The sequence below is a fragment of the Nycticebus coucang genome, chromosome 7 (assembly GCF_027406575.1).
Source record: "Nycticebus coucang isolate mNycCou1 chromosome 7, mNycCou1.pri, whole genome shotgun sequence".
NCBI lineage: Eukaryota > Metazoa > Chordata > Mammalia > Primates > Lorisidae > Nycticebus > Nycticebus coucang.
This window is the reverse complement of record NC_069786.1, coordinates 26,630,866-26,644,893: the sequence shown is the minus strand read 5'-3', so window position 1 is coordinate 26,644,893 and position 14,028 is coordinate 26,630,866. Positions and strand designations below refer to the sequence as shown.

At 48.9% G+C, this 14,028-nt stretch overlaps 1 protein-coding gene across 1 annotated transcript in view; it reads left to right on the top strand.

Annotated features, from left to right (window-relative positions):
* TMEM163 (transmembrane protein 163) overlaps window positions 1-12,480 on the top strand; it is a 249,217-nt gene extending 236,737 nt beyond the window's left edge. The window contains exons 6-8 of the mRNA XM_053596773.1: window positions 3,772-3,883; window positions 10,013-10,154; window positions 11,438-12,480. Coding sequence (XP_053452748.1) covers window positions 3,772-3,883; window positions 10,013-10,154; window positions 11,438-11,498 — 315 coding nt within the window. The 3' untranslated portion in view covers window positions 11,499-12,480. The remainder of the gene's footprint in view (window positions 1-3,771; window positions 3,884-10,012; window positions 10,155-11,437) is intronic.
* The last annotated feature ends 1,548 nt before the right edge of the window (window positions 12,481-14,028 follow it).

The window sequence follows — 14,028 nt, the reverse complement described above, 5'->3', positions numbered from 1 at the left end:
GTGAGAGAGATGACCACAGTCTGTGTCCTCCCACAGGGGGACAGTGGTATTTTTCAGTTCATCTAGAGAGCAGACAGTCATTGTTAGAAATAATCCATGGACAGGAAAAACTTGCCTTTTGCATATCAGTTTTCCCACATTAGAAAAATTTAGTAGTCAAATACTTGTGTAGCACTCCCTCCATGCCGGGCACTGTGTCAGCTCTGTGACACACGCTTGTGAAATGTTATGTTGGGGTTTAAGCAGAGGAGCAGACTGCTGTAAATGATACAGAATAAAGGGCCCATTGCAGGGATGGGACCTCACATGACTGTGTAGCTGGTGAAGATGTCCCTGTCAGGCCTTTGCCTTGGAGTCTGGCCTTGAGCTTGCCTGGGGTCAGCAGGGCAGGCAGTCAGTGGAGTGGGGGGGAATAGTTTGGTGCCTAGCAGGATGGCCTGGCCTTGTCTTCAGTCAAGACTCGGGGACCTGCAGAAGGAGCTGTACCTATGCCCCAGCTAAGGGCTCACAGAAGCAGAAGGAGGGGTCCAGCAGGTGTCCCCTTGTCATTGTGCATGGGTGGCTCAGCCAGATAGGCCTGAGCTGCCGCAGTGCCTGCGTCCCACACCAGCTCCAAGGACGGAGAGCTGCTGCGTCACCTCTTCCTTCCACATCTCAGCCAGATGTCTCCTAACTGGGCTCCGTGTAATAAGGAAATTCTGGGAAATGAAGTTCCAGCTGAGCTCTGTGCATACTGTATGAAGCCAGCATGGGGTGGGGTCGTGGGGTGGGCTACTATTCTTTCCATTTTACAGATGGGGAAAGGGAGGAAGGGAGGAGTTGAGCAACCTGCCCAGAGATGCATAGCTATTAGGTGGGGCTTCTGCCTCCTCTTAACTACAACACGCTTCTGCTTTTCTACACCATGAACCTTCCCTCCTCCCCTCCGGAGATGGCCCTCAGAGCCACCCAGGCCTGGAGAGCTGTAGATTTCATTCATACTCTCTCCGAAATTTCTTTACATTTCACCATGCATTCTTTATCCTAGGTAGTAAATTCCCTATGTTTCTTTTACGAGAATGCTTTGAAGTGGAGAAATTGAATGGAGACAGAAGGGCTTCCAGTGTGGAGCAAGTAAAGTGAGAATTCAGCCTCCGAATTTGGGGCCTCAAAATACTTAACTGACTGCCGCCCAACCTGTGCTTTCTGAGTCTGTCAGCACCTGAGATTGCGCAGTTCCTTTAATTGTGTCTATTCAAGCTGCTGGAACAAAGTACTATAGATGACTGGCTTATAAACAACAGAAACGTATTTCTCACCGTCTGGAGGCTGGGAGGTCTGAGATCAAGGTGCCAGCAGATTTGGCGTCTGTCGAGAGCACAAGTTCTGGGTCACAGGAGGCCTCTTCTCACGGTGTCCTCATACGGGGGAGGGACAAGGCAGCTCTCCGGGCCTCCTCCGTAAGGACACTGATCCCGTTCATGAGGATCTGCCCTTGTGACTTAGTCACCCCCAAAGGCCTCACCTCCTTGTGCCTTCACCTGGGGGTTAGGGTTTCAACATGTGAACTTGGGGGGCATACATTTTCTGTGGGTGCTGTCTCCTGCAAAGGGAGCTTAGACTGTGTCTCTCAGACACAACAGGGACTCCAGGGGCCTGGAGGAGGCAGCTTTAGCATAGCCCTTCCTAATAACTTGAAGAGGGGAAGCTTCAATGAGGCGATTATTGTAAATGAACTTTCAAATTTAAGATAATTGTCGATTTGTAGACAACTGTTGAAGATAGTATCGAGAGTTCCATATGCCTTTCATCCAGCCTGCCCTAATGTTCACACCTCACGTAACCATGGTACATTTATCCAAATTAGGAGATTGCACCATTGCACTACAAAACTGTAGACTCTCTTCTGAGTTCCTGGGTTTTTCTACTGATGACCTACTTCTGTTCCAGGATGCAGTCCAGACATGTTGCATTTAGTTGTCACATCTCCTTAGTCTCCCATCTGTGACAGCTTCTCCGTCCTTCTTTGTCTTTCATGACCTTGACGATTGAGGAGTAGTGGTCAGTTATTTTGTAGACTGTCCCCCAGTTTGGATTTGTTTGATGTTTCTTCACAGTTAAGCTGAGGTTATGAATTGGGGGTAGAACACCAAAAAAGTGTCCTTCTCGTTATGTCCTATCAGGGGGCACATGATGTTGGCACAGCTTATCGAGGGTACTGTTAATCTTGATCACTTGGCTAAGGTGGAGTCTCCTGTGTTTCGCCACACTATTAAATGACCATTTCCCTCTCTATACTCTATTTGTTCGATTTGAATCACCACATCCAGTCCATACTCAAGGGAAGGGCATGGGTGGGGGGATTCATCTCTACCTCTTAGAGGAAGGAATAGCAAAGCATTTTTTTTTTCTTTGCAGTTTTTGGCCAGGGCTGGGTTTGAACCTGCCACCTCCAGTATATGGGGCCAGCGCCCCACTCCTTGAGCCACAGGCGCCACCCCAATAGCAAAGCATTTTTAAACATATTGTTAAAATCACTGCTGCCTTTCATCAACATCTGGGGGAGATCTTTTGACACTGTACAGATATCCTGTTTCCAGAGAAATTTTTCAAATGACTTTGCTCAGTTTCAGGCCCAGGGAAATAGGTCTTCCTAGGTTCTGTCATGAAGTTAATGAATTTGATTAATAAAATATGAAAGGTGAGTCCTATTTCTTTGTGTATGTATCATGCTCTATCAGATTTCTGCTGGCAGTTGCATTTTAATATTGGGAAGTCTGTGGCACGGTGTGACACAGAAGCAGCAAGGCTGGAAGGGTACTGATGTCAGGAGATGGTGCTTGCTTTCGCCTGTGTGATTCACTCTTTGCTTGCAAAGGGAAGGTAACAACTTACAGGAAGTGTTACGATAACGTCAATAGCAGACTGTATTTTTAGATCCTATTTTCCTTACCCTACAGGGTATATTTGAGCTCCCATTTACCTTGTGTGAATTTAAGACAAAAATATATGGTTTGAAGTAGCTTCCGCTGTAGTTGACTTTGTGGTAAAGGCTTTTGAGGCCAATGGTATACTTCTGTGTTCCAAGATTCTCAAACAACTGCTTTGTGAATTATTTGTGGAAAACTCTGCTTAGAAGACACTGTTCTTACATTCTGACCAACTCTATTATTTTTTATTTTCATCTTATTTATTTTTTGAGACAGAGTCTCACTCTGTTGCCCTGGATAGAGTGAAGTGGCATCAATAGCTCACAGCAACCTCAAACTCTTGGACTCAGGTGATCCTCTTGCCTCAGCCTCCCAAGTAGCTGGGACTGCAGGTGCCAGCCACAACCCTGGGTAGTTTTTCTATTTTTAGCAGAGATGGTGTTTTGCTTTTGCTCAGGCTGGTTTTGAATTCCTGAGCTTAAGGAATCCTCCCACCTCAGCCTCCCAGAGTTCGGGGATTAAGGTGTGAGCCACCACACCCGATCTCCAACTCTGTTATTAATCAGTGATTACCACTCATTTTAGCAGAATAGTGGGAAGGCAAATCTCCTACAGGAAAAGAAATACATAATGGTTTTCTAATAACTATAGGTTGAGATTATCTGGGTTTGGCCAGCTGTTCTAATTCCCAGCCACACACGTAACTGAGGCCTGTAAGCGTGCAGCACCCCCCAGGTATACTGGCCGCATACCTGACTGATTATTTGTACTTGGAATGAAGCTGATCTTTAAGGCAAGTGGTTTGTGGATTATCTGCTCTAACAGAAGAAGAACTGTTGAAATCTGGAACTTTCTCTTCTAGGACGATTTCCTGTTCAGTGTCTCCATTTTAAGTGGGATTCTTTGCAGCATCCTGGCTGTGTTGAAGTTCATGCTGGGGAAGGTTCTGACCAGCAGAGCTCTCATAACAGATGGTGAGTAAGGCCAGTGTGTCTGATCTCTGGGGGCTGAGCTCATAGCAAAGGAAGGTGCTGTTTGGGTCACTTCTAGCTGCTTGTCTTGCAGGAGAACTCAATAATTTGGAATCCATCTTCACTGCCCTCTCTCATCCCCCAGATGTTTAATGATTCTCAGTGCTCCTACATCAAGGCAGATGTCATGTGCCCTGGGAATTTAATAAACTCTTTGTGAATTACCTCTACCCTGACCTACTAATGGGAGAGGGGTGGAGGAGGTCAGGGCTCCCAAGCCTCTTAATCAAGAAGCACAAAGGGCTTCCTGGAGTCTTGGGTTTTATGTGCATTGCTCCATATAACAAGTAAGGGCCTTTTCTGGATTTCACAGATGTTTCCTTTGTAAATTCTCCATGCATGTTTTTCCCTCCAACTAGTGGGACGCTCACCCTGGAGTTCAAGTTGCAATTACCAGGTGCCTGCAGTGGGGAAGTGACCTTTGTGTTCTCTGCTTAGAGTCCCAACCCACTAGGAAAGAACATGTGTGTCACTGGGGGTCCAGAGGAACTTCCTACATGGCCTTTCGGATGACAGATGCCGGTGTGGGGTTGTGAGAGGAAACTCTGAAAGATCAATTTCTAGCAAGGCTGATTGATAAGAGAAAGATTTATTGATTGTACACATGGGGAGAATCGCAGAGGGAATACCCCATATTCCAATGGGGTCTAGAAGTGTACCCTCATTTTAGAGGATATATAAAGGGTGGAGGAGATGAGCAATATAGGTAATTCTGTGTAACGACATACATGGTTACTAGGGAGCATGAATAGATATTTGGAAGAATGAATGGGGAGAAATAGACTGACTTGTAAATGATTCTCTTTGGAAACAAAATCTGAGGGACATGTGTTATGTTTAAAATGATTGGGGCCAGTTCTGGCTATATTCTTAATCTTTTCTCCTGCAATATATTGAGATAACAGAGAGGGAAGGGAAGATTGTTCTTATCAATGGATCTGGCTGTATGCAGACAGAGGGAAGGCTCCTTCTAATACCTGTTGATCTCTAAGCGCCTCTAATTCAAAATATTCTTTAGACCAAGGAGTGATATTTTGGGGTGAATTTTCCTTAACTTCTTCAGAGGAAAAGCAAGTTTCAGGCCCCACACTTTTCACACAGTTAGTAAATGTGGTTTAAAACAGCAGAAGGGTTGGTCTCAGGGACTGAGCCCTCCTCATCCCTGCATTGCTTATAAGCAGCATTACGGCCCCTGGGTATCGCAGGCTGGCCCAGTCCCAGTCCTGGGGGAAGTGAACAGGTTAGGGGAGCTCAGGACTCTGTTGCCATCTTTTTCTGCAGGACACAGTAGCCCTGGATCCGTGGGGCTTCACACCATTTGCTTGTGCCCAGCACTCAAATTGGGTGAGCAAACCAGCTCCCAGTGCAAATTGCCCCTTTTTGGTGTCTGCCAATTACTGTGGGACATCTTTCCTTGTATCCTCCAAGGTGGGGTCGCAACTTAGTCAAATAACCCCTCTGGCATAAGTAACAGCTTCCTGCCAGAGCCAGATGTACAGAACTTGCAGTTCACTCTCAAGCATATCATGGCACAACTTGGCCAAGCCTTCTAGGGTCTGTGTCACACACAGAGACATCATGGAAGTATGAGCAGTTTGCATCAACTTGACCCTAATACATTGTCCCACAAGACCTGGGCTGATCCTCTCTGGGGCAGACCTGGAATTTGGAGTGAGGTGTTCGTTTACTTACTATGATTTTTATAGCCTGGTGTTTTGTGGTCTGAAAAAGAAAATGGCCTCGTTTACCTGGACCCTGCCTTTTCTTAGGGATGACCAGGGTAGGAGGTGCTTGTGCCAAGAGCTGAAGGATGCAGGGGTATTTGTCAGGTGTTTGGGTTTTCCAGCTGCCTTTGAGGTCCCTTTATATTGATTGCTCAGAAGGACACAGCTCTGGCTTAGATCCTGCAAGGCTGAGCAGAGCAGACGCCTATCTGGGCCTCGTCTTCACTGGGCCATGAGTTCTGTACCTCCCTCTACCCATTACCTGGGACACGAGGGTCAGGGCAGAAACCCATGGGGCAGGTGGGTGGGGCAGGACCGCTTTCTGAGCTCTGGGTGGTGAAGACAATAGGCAGCTCCTCAGCCAGCTCACAACTGGGCTGTCAAGGCTCAGGGCCCCTTGGCTGGCAGAGGTCATTCTGGTCACCACAGACAGCCAGGATGCAGATGAGTCTGTTTGCCAGAAGCCTGACTGTGGCCCTGTGCCCTCTTGCCCATGACCATGGGGCTGCCCTCTTCTCCTCAGAACATTAGGCCTTATCTGGTAGTTTTTCCTTAACATTATAGATATTTCAGATACAAATTTTTGATTAAATCTTCACTGTTCTAACTTCCCATCATTTTATATGGTATACAGAGGAGAACCCCACAATGACAGGCATTTTTTTCCTAATAACTTCTGACTTTGATTTCTACACACAAAACCATCTGCAGACATAAACAGTATTTCCGTCATACTTGTGAACCAGGGAGGAGTCGTCACTGCAAAGAAAAGTAGATGGTTTAAGTGAAAATTGTCCTACAAACCCGTGAAAAGCAGGGAGGAGCTGCCCTCCAGGGCAAGGGAATGCTGTGGCAGGAAATGGCCCGGGGCATCCAGGACTGAGCGGGATGTGAACTAGGGCAGATCAGGGAGGCTTGAGGTTAGGGGTAGGGTTGCAGATATTTTGCCCAATGTTGAAACAGACTGGGTGACGTGATAGCTGTTTTCCCAAGGAGCCCCTGGTGCAGAGCTGAGGGAGGGGCTGGCTTGGGCAGAGGGGATGGAGAGATGTGAAAGGGTCATTATAAACTGGGCAGATGGGGATGACTCAGCCCAGAAGGTTTGATGAAAGGGAAGGGGGAGAGTGCTGTTCCAGAGGGGAAGGGCATTGACCCCCCCAGCCTGGTACCCATAAAGGCCCTCCCACGGTGTGCTCCGCAATCCCCTGCTCTGTGGGGATGTTGCTGGCAAAATATTTGGCAGTAATTACAGCCTCCTGTGAATTGTATTGTCTGGGAGCTGAGCTTTACTCAGTCATTGATTAGCAGAGCTAGGGAACAGCGTAATTATCCTCTTTCTGTTCTTTCTTGTTGGAAGGTGTGTGGGGCAGGATGGGCTGCGTGCTCTGAGGACAGGGGTCTGGGGTGCATCCCTGCGATGACCATGGACAGCGCAGTCCAGCGCCTCTGTCCAGGAAGCAAGAAGTTGTACACACTGCTCCTCCTGCAGGGTGGATGGGAGGCAGGTTCTGATCCAGAGCTGTGTGTGACCGGGGTCAGGAGGACTCCGTCTGCTCCTTTGTTGCTGGGCTATCCTTACAGCTGGGACGCAGACCTTCCGGGAGAGGAGCAGCAGGCTGTGGCTGACAGGGCCTGTGGGTAACCCAGGCTTCTCACTTCAGACCATGCCACACAGTAAATCTTGTCTCATTCAGTTGCTGCTTTGGGAATTTCGTCAACATGGGCCTTTATTGCTTGAGTAGGCTGAAGCTTGGTTGGTGTATTTAAGGTAAGATGATTTTGTACAAAAAATTAATACCACAAATTAGAGGAAGACAGTGAGAGGGCACCTGGGGGCAAGTTCTGAACTAGGGCCAGGGGACCCTGCTAGTTCCAGGAACCACCAGAGCCAGTCTGCAAACCCTCTGAAATGAGGGTGGGCTCCAGCTGTTCTCTTGCTCACCTCCAACTCGACAATGTGATTTTCTAAGTACATGAAAACCTTTTTAATCAGAATATTCTGCTTAAAATTACTGAAGCTAGTTACAGATTCTGATCTAGTTGCTAAAGCCGGCCTCACAAGGCTTCTAATCAGGATGGCCCCACCCATTGTTTTGTGCCATTATGTTCTTAAACAGGTAAAGGTCTAGAACAGCTATGTCTCAGCTGTGGGCATGGGGGTCCCAGAGGTGAGCGGCCAGCAGAGCCCACGTGCTGCCATGGGAGGGTACGGGACCCAGGCCCCTCAGGTGGGATGACTGCAGCCGAGAAGACTCTGGAATTCCCAGGGGTGTGCAGGGCAGCGGTACAATCCTCCTTGTCCCGTCCCTTGTGCTCTTGTGTGGACTTAGAAGTGAAGCCGACATGCGTCAGGCCCTGTCATCACAGAGGGTAAGCCCAGCAGCCCAGGTGCGACTCCCCTCCTGGCAGATGCAAGTGAACACAAACCCGTGGGCCATCACTGTTGGAGAGCACCCGGGGGGCCTGCTGTCAGGACTGCAGGCTGCGAGGTGGCTTTGCTGGCAGAGCGGTGACGCGCTAGAGCTGCATGGACCTCTGGTGGCCGTCTGGAGAACCTCATGCTCTTGCCGCATCTTTTCCAAGGTTTACAGGGCAGCTCTCTCAGGAGACCTCGGAGAGCCTGGGAGGGGTTGGCTCCCTCTCCAGGACAGCAGAGCTGAGGAAGGGCCCCATGCCTGACTTCCTCCTCCCCTACTGTTCTCTCATGTATTAATGCAGAAGTCCTCTGTGCCCCGATAGATGCCAGGCCCTGTTCTGAGACTGCCTCCTTCCTTGCTACATTCAGAGTTCCTCCCCTCCCACTCGGAGCCCTCTCCACTGCCGGAGGTTCTGTCACTTCTATCATGCTTATTGATTTTTCTCCTCGTCAACAAACTCTACCCTGTTGTTTTTTAAAAAAAAAAAAAAAAACCTTCCTTTCTTAATTTAGGTTTAGTGAGAGAGTTGGTTTTTAAAAAAGGGGCAAGCATAGCACTTTGGATGGTGGCAAGATATGAAGAGAAAGGAGGCGCAGCAAGGAGGCGGAGGGGCTGCAGGGGAGGGTGGTAGAGGCTCTGGGGCTGGGCCTGAGGAGGGGGGTCCAGGCAGACAGTGGCCCTGCAGGGTCACATGCGGCTGAAGCACAGTGAGCTAAGAGCGGGGGCTGAGGCAGGGGGCTGTCTGCTTCAGTTGGCGTGAAGGGTTCACATGACATTTGAGAGAGGGGTATTTGCTGGGAGGGGGTATCTCTGGCGGCTGTGAGGGGTGTGCAGGAGGAAAAGAGCCTGAGGCTGGGCTGAGGAGGGGACTGCTGGCAACTGTTACTTGGTAGAGCCTCTCAGGGCCACCGTGCTGCTGAGGCAGGGGGAGCGGCCTCCCTTCACAGGGAACCCCAAGAAGCCACCCTAAGTCACCCCTTCTTGCCCCATGGCCTCTGAAAACTCACAGGTAAAACGGAAGTGGTGTGTGAGTTGGGAGGGCTTAATGCGGTGACGTGTGAAAGGAGGTGACTGATAGCTGTTAGCTCCAAGGCTGTCTCTAGGGCCCTTCCTCCAGCCGTGGAGCTAATACATCGCAAAATGCTTCAGATAATATACTTCATACTTCTGGAGAGAAGAAAAATCCTTAGGTTACTCTAAAACAGTGGTTCTCAACCTTCCTAAGGCCATGACCCTTTAATACAGTTCCTCATGTCGTGGTGACCCCCAACCATCACAACATGAGGAACTGTATTAAAGGGTCACGGCATTAGGATGGTTGAGAACCACTGCTCTACAGAGAATCCCCACCAGCCCCTCGAACTCTGAATAACTGTGGTGAGTTTATTTAATGTCACTCTACTTAGTCTTGTCAGCGAAAGAGGACGACAATAATTTCCTTCTGTCTGGACTGAGGTGGTTATAGGTGACAGTGGATCTAGAACACCCGCCTTGGAAGCTGGCCTAGCAGACATTCAGCAGGTTCTAGTCATTAACTATTTGATTATCTGCTATGTGCCAGGCACTGCCCTGGGGGCTGTGGAGCCAACAGGGACCCCCAGCCCTGCCCCTAGGAGGTTGCAGTCTGGTGGGCATGGGTGGAGAACAGTAGCGACCCACCCATGGGGCATCCATGCCCACCAGAAATAAAGCAGGTGCAGACTGGCAGTGGGGTGACGGCTCAATCCTGGGAGGTCTCTGGTGACATCTGAGCAGACTTGATGTGCTACGTAGGTATCCAGGTGGTGGCTATCACTCGTGAAAGAGCTTTGGGCACTGTTCCGGCACCTGCTCCAGCATGTGGAGGAGGCATGGCTGGCATCTGAGTAGTTTTCCTCGTGGCTGAGAAGGATTGCTTCGTACTGCCACACAGCCTCTCTCTTCTTTTGCAGGCTTTAACTCCCTCGTGGGCGGCGTGATGGGCTTCTCCATTCTTCTGAGCGCAGAAGTATTCAAGCACAATGCGGCAGTCTGGTACCTGGACGGCAGCATAGGGGTGCTGATCGGCCTCACCATATTTGCCTACGGGGTCAAGTATGTCTCTGCACGTTCATCTTTGCTTTCCCAGCTCCCTTCCCCACCTGGGATCCTGGCAGTCCCATTTCCTACCTGTGTACCTCCCAATGTCAGGGGACTGGAGAAGCCACCCAGCAGGGGTCAGATTCTTTCACTGGCACAGAAGTGAGGCAGAGACTTTAAAAAAGGGCAAAAGGCTTATAAGCCAGAAAGGAGCTTCTTTACTCTTGTCTGATATCTTTACGACCCAGTAAAAGGCAGTCCCCTTAACTCCCTTCTCAAGATTGATACTCCCACTCTATAATGGTGGTCTTCACGGTATCCCAGACGAGCATCTTCATGTAATGTCCCACTGCCATATGTGAGCGATGCTACAGTGAGGCGGCAAGCAGCACCGCTCCCCCTGGTTTAGAGAATTTCTTATAGAAGGGCCATGCCAGCACCACTGACTCCAGATCCAACACCCAGGCCGGCCTTTGACAGACCATTTCTAAAGGTTCTGTGCTTTTAAATATTGAAACACATCCCTTCTCCCACTAAGACGACTATAATCAAAAGAGGGACAATTATTACAAGTCTTGGTGAGGATGTGGAAGAATTGGAACCCTAATGCATGGCTGGCAGAAATGTACAATGGTGCTACTTTGGAAAACAATTGAACGGTTCCTCAAAACGTTAACCATGGAGTTACCATCAGACCCAGCCATTCTACTCCTTGACATTGATGCTGCAGAGGAATGAAAACAACATCCACACCAAAAACTTGTACATGGAGGTTCACTGAAGTGTTAGTCATAACCACCTGACTGTTTATTAACTGATGAATGTGCAGGATCCGTGCAGTGGACAATTATTCAGCCATAAAAAGGAGGGAAGTGCTAATACTTGCTGCAGCGTGGATGAACACCAGCGTTTCATCAAGGAGAGAAGGCTAGTTACAAAAGCCCACCTGCTGACTGAATCCATTCATGTGATATACCCAGAGCAGGCAAAGCCACTGGGGCTAGACGGTTGGTTGTCAGGAGAGGGGAGGAGGAGGGGTGACTGCTATAGTGGGTATAGGGTTTCTTTTTAGGATGACAAAAATGTTCTTTAATTAAGATAGTGGATGATTAAACAAATTCACAAATATACTAAAAGCCACGGAATGTTACTCTTTACATGCCATAAAATTTATTCCTTTAAATCAATGTAGGAAAAAACCCAAAATACAAACACAGCTTCCTCCGTGCTGCCCAAGCTCTCAGGCCCCAGGGCTGTGTAGGGCCTGGCGTCGGGTGACCTGTGTTTCTTCTTTGCAGACTCCTCATCGACATGGTGCCGAGGGTGAGGCAGACGCGTCACTACGAGATGTTTGAGTGAAGGGGCCAGCGGGGCCAGCACGGGCTGCTCTGCATTCGAGGGAGACCATCAAGATGACCAGAGGTTTCCACGTGGGCCACGGGTGCCAATATTTAACTGAAATCCAGTTTCTTTGTTGGATGTTTTCTTTCACACGGTTTGTCATCACAGGATGAGGTCTGCCCGGCAGGTGGATCTGCCCTGTCCCCCTCCTCTGCTGCCCCCCTGTCAGTTAGGACAACACCTTTAGGAGTGGACACTGTCTCCTCTTCAGCTGGGACTGACATTTTCTATTTTGTGGAGTAAAATGGTTCTCCTGGGTAGGATACATCGTGGCTTGGCAGGAGGTTGTCTGTGGTGCTCTGAGCCTGAAATGGGTAGCAACTGACCAGGTCCACCTCCTCGGGACTGTGTGTGGCCCCAGCCACCTCTAGTTCCAGAGTCTCTTCTCTCCTGGCAGATTTTAAGGGAAGACTGTGCCCTCTTGTGTCTAACCCCTTCACAGACCCAGAAACATCCGTAGATGGCTTCCTACTTTCTACTACCGTAGCTCATTAGTTTCATACTGTTTTACTAATCCTAAACATATTTATTTGTTCAAAAGGAGACCATTCTATTTTTTAAAGTATTTAGTGATATACATATGAGCTTTGCATGGACGAACTAAAATAAGCACATGACCCTTTCTCATACATTCAGAACCTGAACATCCATGTGAAAACATGATCCATTTTGGAGCAATGTGAAACTACAGTCTATTTGTAATAAATAATTATCCGTATATGCATATATCTATATGCTGTGCTCAGTGGTAATGCTATACATTACAGTCTGTGAGAGATGGTTTACTCCTCTGTAAGGAACAAGGCATTTTTAGTTTGTGTAATGCAGGTTTAGAGTCCATAGACGTGCCCCCCTAACCCACAATGTTCTGTACCTCTCAACTGCTGCGTGCCCGGGCAGCAGTGTCTGACCAATAAAGACCTTTACCTGTTTTGTATGGTATGGGACAGTCATCTTTGAGATTTGTCACCGTGTGGCACCAACACGTGGCAGTCCCATCATGGGCTGGATTTCCATTGTGGTTAAAGGTTTTCCTCCTGGGGAGATGGAGACTCAGGACCCTGAAGGACTGTCAAGATGGGCTTGGTGCCCTCTGTGGCACAGGCCCACCCCCACTGACCACACATGTACTTTACAGGGCTTAGAACAGGGGAACAACCCATTCCCAGAGCCTCCCCCCAGCCTTTGGAGCCCCATCTCCCTCTGGGCTGCATAAGGGAAGAGTCTGTCATACAACCTTGGTCCAGTATGGTGCCTTCAGCGTGCCTTCCCCCAGCAGCACTCTGAGCGTTCCTGCGGATGGTAACGTGTTACGTGAAAAAAAATTGCCAAGTGTAGGCTTCTGTCCTGCATGTCCCCTCATTCATAGCTAATGAAGCTACGATGTGGCTTCCCCAAACTCAGACCCTTGGCGTTCCCCTGACATCTTTGCCAGGACTTGTGTTCCACCAAACACACTCTGTGAACTGTGTGGCATCCCTGTTCTGGTCAGCAGCAGGGGGTCCTCTGACTTCAGAGGCCTTGCCAAGGGCTGAGTCAGGTGGCTTCAGTGTCACCTGTGCACAAGCTGCTGGACCCCACCTTAAGTCTGTTTCCAGGGCATTTGCCTGAATGCTCATGGCCACTGATCCCTGGTTCAAAAGTTTCCCTTTCCTGGGCCCTGATGCCCAGCCTTTTCAGGGCTGTTTTACTAGCCCATCTTGAAAGATTTTTAAGATGGGCTAGGTGCAATGTATTTACTTCCAAAAAAGTCTAGTAGTTCACACTTTCTAACTCCCTGCCTTCCAGATGAATTGCAGGGCAGGGAGAGGGCTCCAACAGCAGTATTGGTGGGTGTGAGGCAAGGGAGGGAGCACTCGGTAGTAAAACCTTCCCTCTCTCCCCCCAAAACCTTCCTATCTCCCTACCAGCAATTTCAACAGTGTGTTTGCAGGCTGTGCAGTGCAGGTAGACACCAGCTTAGCTCTGTTCTGGAGGTGACCCTGCCTCCCATCCAGCCTCCCCAGCAAATCATTTCCACTTGTCACACAAGAAAAGTTTATTGAAAAATAAAGTTCTCCCTAGTTTTCTCTACAACAGTGGAAAACAAAGCAGGGCTCTCTATGCCAGTACAGTACATTTGGACAGTGACATCTTATTTGCAGAATCCTGCACTACTTAACCCTAGAAGTGAGCAGTAGAAAACAGTTGTACCAGGATCTGTTTGAAGACACAGATGCAGACATCCATTAGCTTAAAGATATCAAGGTTGGGATAGCAACTACAGTACAAGGGACATCACCATCTCCTTTGGCATCAATTGTTATGCTATTCGTCTTGTTAATACTCGGGCAGGACAGTGAGCGAAACGATCCCCAAGTTTGCTCCCCCTCAGCTTTGGTGGGCATGACAGACTGTGCTGAGGTTTCTGACCTGCTGTCCCAGCAAGGCATTTAGACCTCCAAGCACCCCAAATGCTTTGCGCATCTACCCCACCCCCATTGACGAT